The sequence below is a fragment of the Chamaea fasciata genome, unplaced genomic scaffold (genome assembly GCF_029207755.1).
Source record: "Chamaea fasciata isolate MVZ Bird 193981 ecotype frontalis unplaced genomic scaffold, bChaFas1.0.hap1 SCAF_4, whole genome shotgun sequence".
Lineage (NCBI taxonomy): Eukaryota > Metazoa > Chordata > Aves > Passeriformes > Sylviidae > Chamaea > Chamaea fasciata.
Window position 1 is genome coordinate 5,597,832 of NW_027094089.1, and position 12,157 is coordinate 5,609,988.

At 42.4% G+C, this 12,157-nt stretch overlaps 1 protein-coding gene across 2 annotated transcripts in view; it reads left to right on the forward strand.

Moving 5' to 3' along the window:
• The window catches only part of PIP5K1B (phosphatidylinositol-4-phosphate 5-kinase type 1 beta), a 107,338-nt gene that overhangs the window by 75,005 nt on the left and 20,176 nt on the right, over positions 1-12,157 (forward strand). For both annotated transcript variants that reach the window (XM_066180775.1, XM_066180774.1), the window contains 3 exons: positions 491-575; positions 10,276-10,431; positions 11,174-11,318. In XM_066180775.1, the coding sequence (XP_066036872.1) occupies positions 491-575; positions 10,276-10,431; positions 11,174-11,318 (386 nt within the window). The remainder of the gene's footprint in view (positions 1-490; positions 576-10,275; positions 10,432-11,173; positions 11,319-12,157) is intronic.

A 12,157-nucleotide genomic window follows, 5' to 3' on the forward strand; every position in this document is an offset into this window, starting at 1 on the left:
CAGCTTTGACTCATGCTGACCAGGAAAAAACTAGTTCTGATTATTTGTAGTCTAACTTCAACACGTGGTTTGAGCTGCTGCTGAAATCTTCCCAATACATGCTCTGATTATATTTGTTGAGCTTTCAAATAACAACTAATAATATTAGTTTGTCCTTACAACTTCCTTAGACCTGTCTAGCCACCTAATAGAACATTGATGAATCTATAACTGAAAAATAAACCTAATTTGAAAAAATTCATTTCAAATGCGTGGAAGATTTTGCAGAATATAGCTGTATAATTCATAACTCATAATTTCATAAATGAAATACCTGAAAAGTTCTCGATGAATTAACCTTTCAAAGGGAAAAAAGTGGTAATGATTCACTAGCTTTCACTATACCTGAAATGCATAATATAGTTCACCTGAGGTGTCCATCTTATTTCTTGACATCTTACTTGTGATTTACTTGTGGAAAATGTGACTGTGATATTTTTCAATCTTGTAGGATACTGTTTCAGTTCACCGACCAAGTTTTTATGCAGACAGATTTTTAAAGTTTATGAATGTGAGAGTTTTCAAAAAAGTTCAAGGTAAGAAAGTAGTGGCTTCTACTCTTTTATATATTTTTATAATCATAACTTTATAATGCTCTGTCTTGGCAATAAAAACAAACCTGTCTTCAACATTTTGTAGCATTTTGCAGCTCAAATCAAGAAACTAAATTTCTGGCAATTGGGATTTTACTCTATTAGTAAAATTACTGAGAATTAGGTACTATCTATTTTTGTCACATCAGAGCTGTCTAAAGTTGGCTTCAGGTGACCACCTAGACACTCTATTGCTCCCCCTCTTCAACTAGATGGGGGAAAAGTTACAACAAAAGGCAGATGAGTTCAAATAAGGACAGGGAGAGATCACTCACCAATTACTATCCCAGGCAAAACTGACTCAAATAAGGGAAATTATTTAGCATCTTACTAATTAAAAAAAAAAAAAAAAGTTTAGAGAAACCTTCATACAGGCTTTTTCCATCGAAAGTTCAGATCAAGTTTTATTTTCACTACCTTTTCTACCACTGGAAGTCACACTGGTCTTTGTTGCTCTGCAAGTTGTTGAAAGGTGATACCACTTTTCTAAAGATCAGTTGAGCCTGAGAACTCTGAGCCTGCCCATGAAAACCAAAGTTAAAGACCTGGCAGATCAGAACAAACATGATTATGTGTAAAGGCATGTGAAAGAAGAGGGAAAACTGATAATGCAACCAGAAGGCAGAAGTGCAGGTGATAAGTATTTTGTGAAATTCTAAATAAGAAAAAGAATATCATAGACAGATGAAAGGAAAAGGCTGAGAGTAACTATACTAAAACAATTAAGATATTTTAAGTAGAATGAAGGAATCAAAAAAAAAAAAAGAGAGAAATTTTCAATTAACTTCGAGTAGTGATTCCATGCACACATGATATGTTACGACAGCTTTTCAGTAAAATAAAACTTTTTTTGAGTCTTGTAAATATTGATGAATTGATGGATAATTTCTATATAAATTGACCATGCTATTGAAAGGAAATTCAATCTGAAGTGTTGCAAGTGCAGAGAAAGGATGATGATGTGAGACGAAAGACCTGGACAAACTCAAGAAGTCGACCCATGGGAACCTAACCAGGTTCAACAAACCCAAGTGCAAAGTGTTACATGTGGGTGGGGACAACCCCATATACCAACACAGGCTGGGGATGAACAGACCAGAGCAGCCCTGTTGAGAAGTACTTGGGGGTGCTGGTGGATGAGAGAGGCTGGGCATGACCCGGCCATGAGTACTCGCAGCCCAGAAAGCCAAACGTCCCCGGCAGCATCCAAGCAGTGGGCAGCAGGGCCAGGGAGGGGCCGTTAGGATACACCTTGGGCAGCACAAGAGCCTGACCAGGTCTACACCCGAGGTGAACTAAGAATGGTCACAAAATGGATGACCAGTCACGAGGTCTTACACTTTTGTAAGTTTTGGTCTATTTGCATATTGGGGTTTAATTCTCCAATTACAGCTTTAGGTTTTGAGGTCTCATCCTTCTTGTTTCTCTCTTCAGTCGACCATTGTTTATGCTTTTGGGCCTGAACCTGTACTCGTTGTCCTTGGTCTTCAGCAGGAAAAGGATTTGTTTTGTCTACCTACTCTGTGAAGAGAGCTTATTAGCACTTAATATGAAACTCAGAATTACAGCCCTAGGCAGCACAGAATTTGAAAAACATGAAAGCTAAAACTTAAGGCATCAGTCTCTTAACATTTTCATTAGTTATCTGGAGTGAGAAACAAGTTTGTGTGGACAGAGAGAGGACAAAATACAAACAAACACTAGAACTAAATAAGAACTAAGTAAAAAATGCTGGAATAAATTAACAATTCAAAGTTAAATTCTTTGGAAAAGATTGATTAATAAAAAAATAGAAGAATCTGATGTAATGTGATGAAATGTGAAGCAAAATTCAGCTTAAAGGAGAAAGGAGCCTCCTAAGACCCAGTTCTCTTTAAATTTTAGAATAACTTTGCCAAAGAACTGGTGGGAGTTCTGCTGTCTGACACAATACTCAAAGGAACTCCTCTGCATTGATAAAGAATAAAGAGTGTCTGCTCCTTACTACTTGATATTCCTGTTTCATAAAATAAATGGCATATATGTTACCTCAACATCTGAGTCTTTTTTTCCCCAATTCTTTCTAATTCTGACTGCTAGATTTGTTCCAGGACAAGACACAAATTGTTCTGTATTTGAAGCCTACAATGTGTAATTAAAGGATATCATGCCTAATTTTCTCTCTGATCTTAATTCATCTGTCTTATTTTTCCAGGCTATTAACCTGTCTAAGTATCCTACTCTTACTGATTTCTTCTGTATATAGGGCTGTTAATGTACTTTTATACACATTTAATGGTTCAAATGCATGTAGTGGTTTGAAAGCAAAACAAATTAGAGGCTCCAAGTCAGAGATGCAATTTAATAGGAAGAAAGGAAAAAAAGTAAAATAAAATAGATGCAATAATATAAAAGACCACTGACAGAGTCAGAATACCACTTGAGCAGAGTATGGAAGCAGTCCAGATGAGGTAGTCTTCTTGAAGCAGTGATCTTGTAGAAAGGTCTGGTAGCTCTGGTCCTCTGAGAATCCAGTGGGTAAGGGCCCCCTGTATTGTCCCAAAGTCCAGATTATATCCAGGTGAGAATGCTTGGTTGGTTCCCCTGGGCGGAGCATCTCACAATGGGATGATGAGTCATGCAGGGGGTCCTTGATGGCCCATTAAACAGAGACAACTCCCGGAGAGAGTTATCTGTGAGTCATGGGCAAGGCATTTGATGGGCCATTACCAGAAGAAAATGGCCCAGAGGGAGGGGGTCTGGGAAAAACACTGCTCCACCTGGATTCAACAGTTCATGAAGATGGTGATAGAATACTTTGTGCACATCCTATACTACAACCTAGGACATAATCCACCCCTTATTCTATTACCATCTACATCATACCCAAATTAATACATTCTTACAGAGATATGCATATACATACATAGATATACATATATACATACAGAATGAAACTTTACACACAGTTCTCACTTAAAATTAGGTCTCCCTGTGGTACACAATGAGTTTCCCCATCTTTTTGCATTACCCACCAAGTGTAACCACGTCCTTGAGCAAAGACAATCCCACGGATGGGTCTGCCTTTGCCTGAGGTGGGATTAATCCAAACAGTTTTTCCTAAAATGCCCTTCATGCGTACCACAGGGACTTTGTCTCCATCCACTGTGTGTAAGGGTTCAGACTGGGCAGGACCAGCTCGATTGATGAGTCCTCGAGTGTTGACCATCCAGGTGGCTTTGGCTAAGTTTATTTCCTAATTCTTGAAGGTCTGCCCACCAAGTGCCTTTAGGACAGTCTTTGTAGTTCATTGCACTGTTCAACTTTCCTGGCAGCTGGTGCGTGATAAGGAATGTGATATATCCATTCAATACCATGTTCTCTAGCCCAGGTGTTTATAAGGCCGTTCTTGAAATGGGTCTCATTGTCTGACTCAATTTACTCAGGGGGTGCCATGTCTCTACAGGACTTGCTTTTCAAGGCCCAAAATGGTGTTCTGGGCAGTGGTATGAGGCACAGGGTAGGTCTCTAACCATCCTGTGGTGGCTTCCACCATGGTCAGGACATAGCGCTTACCTTGGCAGGTTTGGGGAAGGGTGATGTAGTCAATTTGCCAGGCTTCCCCATACTTGTACTTCAGCCATCATTCACCATACCACAGAGGCTTCACTCGCTTGGCCTGTTTGATTGCAGCACAGGTCTCACAGTTGTGGATGACCTGTGAGATGCTGTCCATAGTAATGTCCACCCCTCGGTCATGGGGCCATCGGTATGTCACATCTTTTCCCTGATGACCAGAGGCATCATGGGCCCAACAAGCTAGGAACAATTCTCCCTTGTGCTGCCAGTCTAGATTCACCTGTGATACTTTCACCTTGGCAGCTTTGTCCACTTGCTCGTTGTTACGGTGCTCTTCATTAGCCTGGCTCTTAGGTACGTGTGCATCCACGTGTCGAACTTTTACGGTCAGCCTCTCTACTCAGGCAGCAATGTCTTGCCAAATCTCAGCAGCCCAGATGGGTTTCCCTCTGCGCTGCCAGTTGGCCTTTTTTCATTGATTCAGCCATCCCCACAGAGCATTAGCTACCATCCATGAGTCAGTGTAGAGATAGAGCCTCGGCCACTTCTCTCATTCAGCAATATCCAAAGCCAGCTGGACACCTTTAAGCTTTGCAACCTGACTCGATCCACCTTGTTCCTCAGTAGCATGTGCAACTTGTCATGTGGGGCTCCACACTGCAGCTTTCCATTTCCGGTTAGTGCCTGCAATTCGGCAGGAGCCATCAGTGAACAGAGCATATTGTCTTTCAGTCTTTGGTAGCTCATTATATGATGGGGCTTCCTCGGCACGTGTTACTTGCTTTTCTTCTTCTTCAGAGGATAATCCAAAAGTCTCACCTTCTGGCCAATTTGTTATAATTTCCAGAATCCCAGGGCGATTTGGGTTTCTAATACGGGCACGCTGTGTAATGAGGGCAATCCATTCACTCCATGTGGTGTCAGTGGCGTGATGTGTGGAAGGAACTTTTCCCTTGAACATCCATCCCAGTACCGGTAGTCGGGGTGCCAAAAGCAGCTGTGTTTCAGTGCCAATCACTTCTGAGGCAGCTTGAACTCCTTCATAGGCGGCCAAGATCTCCTTCTCTGTGGGAGTGTAGTTGACTTCAGGCCTCTATAACTTCTGCTCCAGAATCCCAGTGGTCGGCCTTGAGTCTCTCCAGGTACTTTCTGCCAAAGGCTCCAGGACAAACTATTGTTCCTGGCTGTGGAGTAAAGCATATTCTTCACATCTGTTTCCGTCCTGACTGAGCCAAGGGCTACTGCATGAGCAATCTCTTGCTTGATCTGAACAAAGGCTTGTTGCTATTCAGCGCCCCAGTGGAAATTGTTCTTCTTATGGGTAGCCAGGTAGAGAGGGCTTACAATCTGACTGTACTCAGGAATGTGCATCCTCCAAAAGCCTATGGCACCTAGGAAAGCTTGTATTTCCTTCTTGTTGGTAGGTGGGGACATGGCAGTGATCTTGTTGATTATCTCTGTGGGGATTTGGCGACGTCCATTTTGCCACTTGACTCCCAGGAGCTGGATTTCTTGAGCCGGTCTCTTAACCTTACTTTGTTTAATGGCAAAACCGGCTTTCAGCAGAATTTGGATAATCTTCTCACCTTTCTCGAAGACTTCCCCTGGGGTGTTCCCCCATACGATGATGTCACTGATGTACTGCAGATATTCCGGAGCCTCACCCTTCTCCAGTGCAGCCTGGATCAGTCCATGGCAGATGATGGGGCTGTGTTTCCACCCCTGGGGCAGTCGGTTCCAGGTGTACTGCACGCCCCTCCAGGTGAAAACGAACTGAGGCCTGCACTCTACTGCCAAAGGAATGGAGAAGAATGCATTGGCAATATCAATGGTCGCATACCACTTTGCTGCCTTGGACTCCAGCTTGTACTGAAGCTGTAACATGTCTGGCACAGCAGCGCTCAGTGGTGGCGTGACTTCATTCAGACTACGGTAATCCACTGTCAGTCTCCATTCTTCACTGGACTTACACACGGGCCGTTGAAAGGTGAATGAGCCTTACTGACTAACCCTTGGCTCTCCAGTTTACAAATCATCTCATGTATGGGAGTAACAGAGTCTCTGTCAGTCTGGTATTGCCGACGGTGAACTGTTGCTGTGGCAGTTGGTACCTGTTGTTCTTTGACTCTCAGCAGTCCCACAGCAGAGGGGTCATCTGAGAGATTAGGCAAAGTATTCAACTGTCTGATGTCTTCTTTCTCCACTGCGGCTATCCCAAAAGCCCAACGATACCCTTCTGGGTCTTTGAAATACCCATTCCTGAGATAGTCTATGCCCAAAATGCATGGGGCCTCTGGGCCAGTCGCGATGGGATGTTTTTGCCACCCGTTCCCAGATAAACTCACTTCAGCCTCTAATACAGTCAGTTGCTGGGAGCCTCCTGTCACCCCAGAAATAGAAATGGATTCTGTTCCTACATACCTTGATGGCATCATGGTACATTGGGCCCATGGTGTCAACCAACACCGTATATTTTTGTGGGTCAGATGTTCCAGGCCATCGGATCCACACAGTCCAGTAGATCCGATTGTTCCTTTCCTCTACCTGGCTAGAGGCAGGGCCCCCCTATTCTTGGTCATGGCATATATTGCTTTTTTCCTGTAAATATGTTTCTGAGGTTCCTTCAAGAGGATCTGTCATATCATTATTCCTGTACCGTCTGGAGTTCTGTGCATGAGAGACCAGAGCAACATTGATTCTAGATGGGCTCTTTGTGGTAGGTGTTTCTCTTTTCAGTTCACGTACCTGGGCTTCTAAGGAGGAGGTGGGTTTTCCATCCCACTTCCTCATGTCTTCTCCAGGCTCCCGAAGAAAAGACTAGAGGTTACGTCGTGGTGTATATCCTCTCTCCCTGGCTGGGGGAAGCTTGCTCCTGATGGCAGAGACTCTCATCAGCTCTGGTGAGATACGGTAAATTCCTTCCTTAAGTTCTTTTTTCAGTTTCCAGTGGCCTTCTTCAGTCAAGCTCTGGATTTGCTCAGCCAGTCTTGTTTCCACAGACAAGACATGGATGTGAACTGGGGCAGTGACAGTGTCCTCATAAATTCTTAGTTTATTAGCCAAGACACCTACCCTGTCCTCACCTTCCCTCCATTGCAGTGTTGCCAGGTAACGTGAGTACATCTCTGGTCCAAGCCGTGCAAATCTCAGCCACATCCGTGATGGGCACTGGACACCATCTGGGTTTTTAGGAAATCTCTCATCTTCTGAAAAAATGATCTCCAACACAGCCAATTCCCTCAGGCAGAGGATACCTTGTTCTATTGTGTTCCATTTTCCTTGGTGCACTTGGAGGTCTTCTTTACAAAGGTATCTATCCTTCACACTTGTTAGCAGTTGCTGCCGGAGGATGAGAGGTTCTTGGCTTTTCCCAATCCCCTGGTCAATGACCACATCCCAGGACAGTGATTCCAGTTGCCTGGCTTCACTTCCATCCAGAATGGTGTCATTGCCTGCAGCGTCCCAGATGTGGAGCAGCCAGGTTAGGATGGACTCGTTGGTCTGGCGGGTGAATTCCCTTTGCAGGTCATGCAGCTCACCCAGAGATAGAGAGCGAGTGACGATTTCTGGCTCAGTCTCTTCTGCTGGGTGTGAAGATTCTGCTGCACCCTCATCAGTCACTATGCGGACTGATTTGGTCCTTGATTTCTTCTTCTGAATGGGGGCAACTGCTACTGGTTTAGGCTGTTCCGGTTCGGTGATGGTTTATGTGGAGATGCTGACGGCACCTTTGGTCTCTTTCTCCTCTGTGACAGTCTGCATAGATGTGGACACTGTTGCCTCACTTTTGGCTTCTTTCTCTTCTGTGATGGTCTGTGTAGATGTGGACACTGTTGTCTTGCCTTTGGTTCCTTTCGCCGCTGTGACAGTCTGCATACATGTGGACACTGTTGCCTCACTTTTGGCTTCTTTCTCCTCTGTGACAGTCTGTGTAGATAAGGGCACTGTTGCTGTTGCTTTGCTTCTTTTTTCCTCTTCCTCTTCCTTCAGAACACACTGTATCACACCATGTAGTGTTTTGATTCTAAGCATGGTGCGAGCCGTGCAGAGAAGACAAAGCAGGACTAACAACAACATCATGCTGTCCTTGGCATCCAGAGAGTACTCCATATTTTCAAAAACTGCTGTGTCATGCCTGAAAAGCTGGGAAAAATCATTCTTCACCCCTCCCCACAGGGGCTGGGTGAGATTGTTGAGGCCTCAAATGTAGCATCCTAGACCTGAACAAAAAACCAAACTGGGCATATATTCTGAATGATGTTCATTGCCTTGGAGTTTGTCAAGCAATGGATATAATAGACAAATAAAGCAATTTTAGTACCATACCCTGGTCTACACAGGAGCATTAAGACCAGCAGATAGTGCTTCAGGTGCAGAAAAATATAGAGAGATAGGTATAAGACACATGTAAGCATGTTGAGCGCCATAGCAAAACAGGTGTCTTCTTCAATACAGAATTGTAATTCTGACTTTTCTCAGTGCCTCATGCCGCACGTTGGGCACCAAAAAATGTAGTGGTTTGAAAGCAAAACAAATTAGAGGCTCCAAGTCAGAGATGCAATTTAATAGGAAGAAAGGAAAAAAAAAGTAAAATAAAATAGATGCAATAATACAAAAGACCACTGACAGAATACCACTTGAGCAGAGTATGGAAGCAGTCCAGATGAGGTAGTCTTCTTGAAGCAGTGATCCTGTAGAAAGTTCTGGTAGCTCTGGTCCTCTGGGAATCCAGTGGGTAAGGGCCCCCTGTATTGTCCCAAAGTCCAGATTATATCCAGGTGAGAATGCTTGGTTCCTCCCCCTGGGCGGAGCATCTCACAATGGGATGATGAGTCATGCAGGGGGTCCTTGATGGCCCATTAAACAGAGACAACTCCCGGAGAGAGTTATCTGTGAGTCATGGGCAAGGCATTTGATGGGCCATTACCAGAAGAAAATGGCCCAGAGGGAGGGGGTCTGGGAAAAACACTGCTCCACCTGGATTCAACAGTTCATGAAGATGGTGATAGAATACTTTGTGCACATCCTATACTGCAACCCAGGACAATGCATTATCATTCTTTCATAAAAATTGGGAGTTCTCCTGCCTGCATGAACATTATTTCTAAGCTTTGAGTCAGACATTTCAGTTTAAACACTTAAGCCCTGTTCTGAATCTGTTTTTCCCCCTAGTGCACAGAACAACCATGCATAATTAACCACAAAAACTTAATAAGTTGATTTAGCCTTGGGCAGAGGCTAGCTCAGCAACTATCTAGTATGTTCTTTTTTAAAAATACCCTGGAATTCTGTATCTGATTCTTTTCTTCAGTCTTTAGCCAAGTGACTTGATGTAATTTGAACTTTTTAGAAAAGCAGTGAAAGACGTGTTATAGTGCATCTGAAGTAACTTTGCAGGTAATGCATGGAGATCAGCAGCCAGCAGCTGAAAAACACTAAAGGAAATAGCTTACATCCTTCTGGAGGAGAACTACAGATGGGGTCATGGTTCAGTAGTAGTGGCAATGATCAGTTGTAGAGTTTGATTCAAAATGCTTTTTAAATAGACAGGCCCTGCTAAGAATTAGAAAAGAAGTGCTGATCCCTAAGCATGTAGTCCATTAAGATTTTGGAAGTGTTAATTGTACCCAAAGCAAATGTTTGGCACATGATTGGAAATTCTGCAGTATCATTACACAGAAGTAGTTAACAGCACAAAAAATTATTGTAACCTCGCAGAATACTCGAAATGTCTTTTCTGTTTTCCTATTTTCTAGGGATTTTTTTCTATATCATTCTGTCTCTGATTACATGAGTTGGTATTCCATAGGAGCTTTTTAACTTAGTGGTACCAATGACTTGACTTATTGTCCTATAATAAGCAGTAAGAGAATGAAAAAGACAAAAGTATTTCTCTTGTAGATGAAATAACAATACCTTTCACTCTAGTTTTAATATAATGTTTTTTAAGTCGGTTTCTGGACGTGTTCTTCATCTGTATTCAAAATCTAGATTTTCTGTATGACTTACATTTTCCTATGCTGTTAAAGATGTGCAGGGAGATAAGATGACATCATTCAACACCTATGTTCATTTGGTAATGCAGCTTTAAAGCCTTCACCTTTAAAGAAACGGTGCAACTCCATCACAGCCCTAAAGGCAGCATCACAAGAAATAGTGTGTGCACTTAGCCAGGAGTGGAGGGATGAAAAGCATGGCATTCTTGCTGAAGGACAAAGTTATGCCAGCCTTGATGAAGAAGGTACTGTCTTTCAAATCAACCTAAATGATGGTTTTAAAAATTTTGTAAAGGCTCTAGAAGTCCTGTAATGAGAGCACCACCAGTACGGCTGATCTCTCAAAAATAGTCAGGTTGTTCTTATGGAAAGAGTACCTGGTAGTATATGGCAAAATGGACCTTCAGGAGCAAGATGAAGTCAGAATCAAAGTTTGTAATATGATGTTAAACTTTAAGATTTCATGGCATCCTAAAAAAGTGTATTCAACCCAGCGAATAAATTAACCAGAGCAAATAAATTGGTCAGAGCCAATGCTATCTTTTTCACTGACCTGTAAAAAAGCATATCACATGAAGTGTTTTGAAGCTCAGTCCATTGTTCCTAGAGTCTTTTTGAAGAGCTACAACTTTGCCCCTTTCAGAACTTGCCTGCAGCCATGATGAAAGCAGAACCTGATAAATGAGCCATGGTAGCATGAGAATAGTCCCAGGACCAAGAAGAATTCATAACTCATACCTCTACTTAATATTTGACCTTGGAGTTACTCTGTATTCTGCTGAATGTATTTGTTAACAGCTGAAATTCACTCTGTAATACAAAGGAGTGGTATGGCCATATGAATACTACCATCTCATCAATTCAAACATTAGGAAACTTTAAGAAGCTGATGAGGGCACTATGGAACTCAATATACTGACATGAAGATTCTTGGGCTCCATTTAAAATGAAATTTGTTAACATTGTTCTTTACTTCTGCTCATGCAGTACTAGGTTCACACCACCGGCCAGATCTAGTGCCAAGCACTCCATCTCTGTTTGAAGCAGCTTCCTTGGCAACCACACTTTCTTCTTCTTCCTTGAATGCAGATGAGCACTGTCAACGAGATCAACCTACACTCTATTCTAGCAGGTAAATGCCATATATGTTAGAGGATTCCCCACTGTTCTGCTAGTAGTTTAACATTGTGCTCAACAGACGGGAGCTCTGCAAAATAAGAAGAAGAAGGGGCAAGTGTCTCTGTAACTTAGTCTTTAACTTTCCAGTGAAGGAGAGGAAAGCCTGTAGGAATTATCATGTATTTGTTTGTAATTGTATGTATTATAATTGAGGATCATTAAATAGAAAGCATAAACATGGCAAAAAATGTTCTATGAATTCTTCTTCATATTCCAAAACTGAAATGGATATCTAAACTTTGCTTGGGCCTTAGTCTGTACCATAAATCAAACTACACTAAGGTCAGGGTAGGAAGTACTTCTCGTAACTTGGCTGTAGCCTGAAACAGCTGCAGAAAATGATAATGTGCTAGGAAAAAGAAAATTTGTTCTTTCTTCTGAATGTACAGTGCTGAACAGTCTGCTTTAAATTCTTCCATAACAACCATTTTCTGAAGTAAATTTCTGTGAAACTTCATCCATGGGTGGGATTACAGCCTGTCTGATTATAACCCAGGAAGTATAAAAACAGGAATGTCTTAAGAAAAGTTGTGCAGATGCTGGTGAGCTAGGTTGAATGTGGTTTGAGTTGTGTTAGAATATATTTCAGCTGTGTCTGTCCAATACTATGCTTAAGCCAGTAAGTCTTGGTGGGAGATGCTCTCTGTATGTGCCTGTATGCTCCCTTGTGCACCTGAAGTGTACTGTGTTGTCTTGCCTGCTTGCAGATCTCTTTACTGTACTGAGCCATTTCTTTGCCTGTTTTAATCAAGAAGGGTAGCCACTCAGGCATCTTGAATATTGTTTGGAATA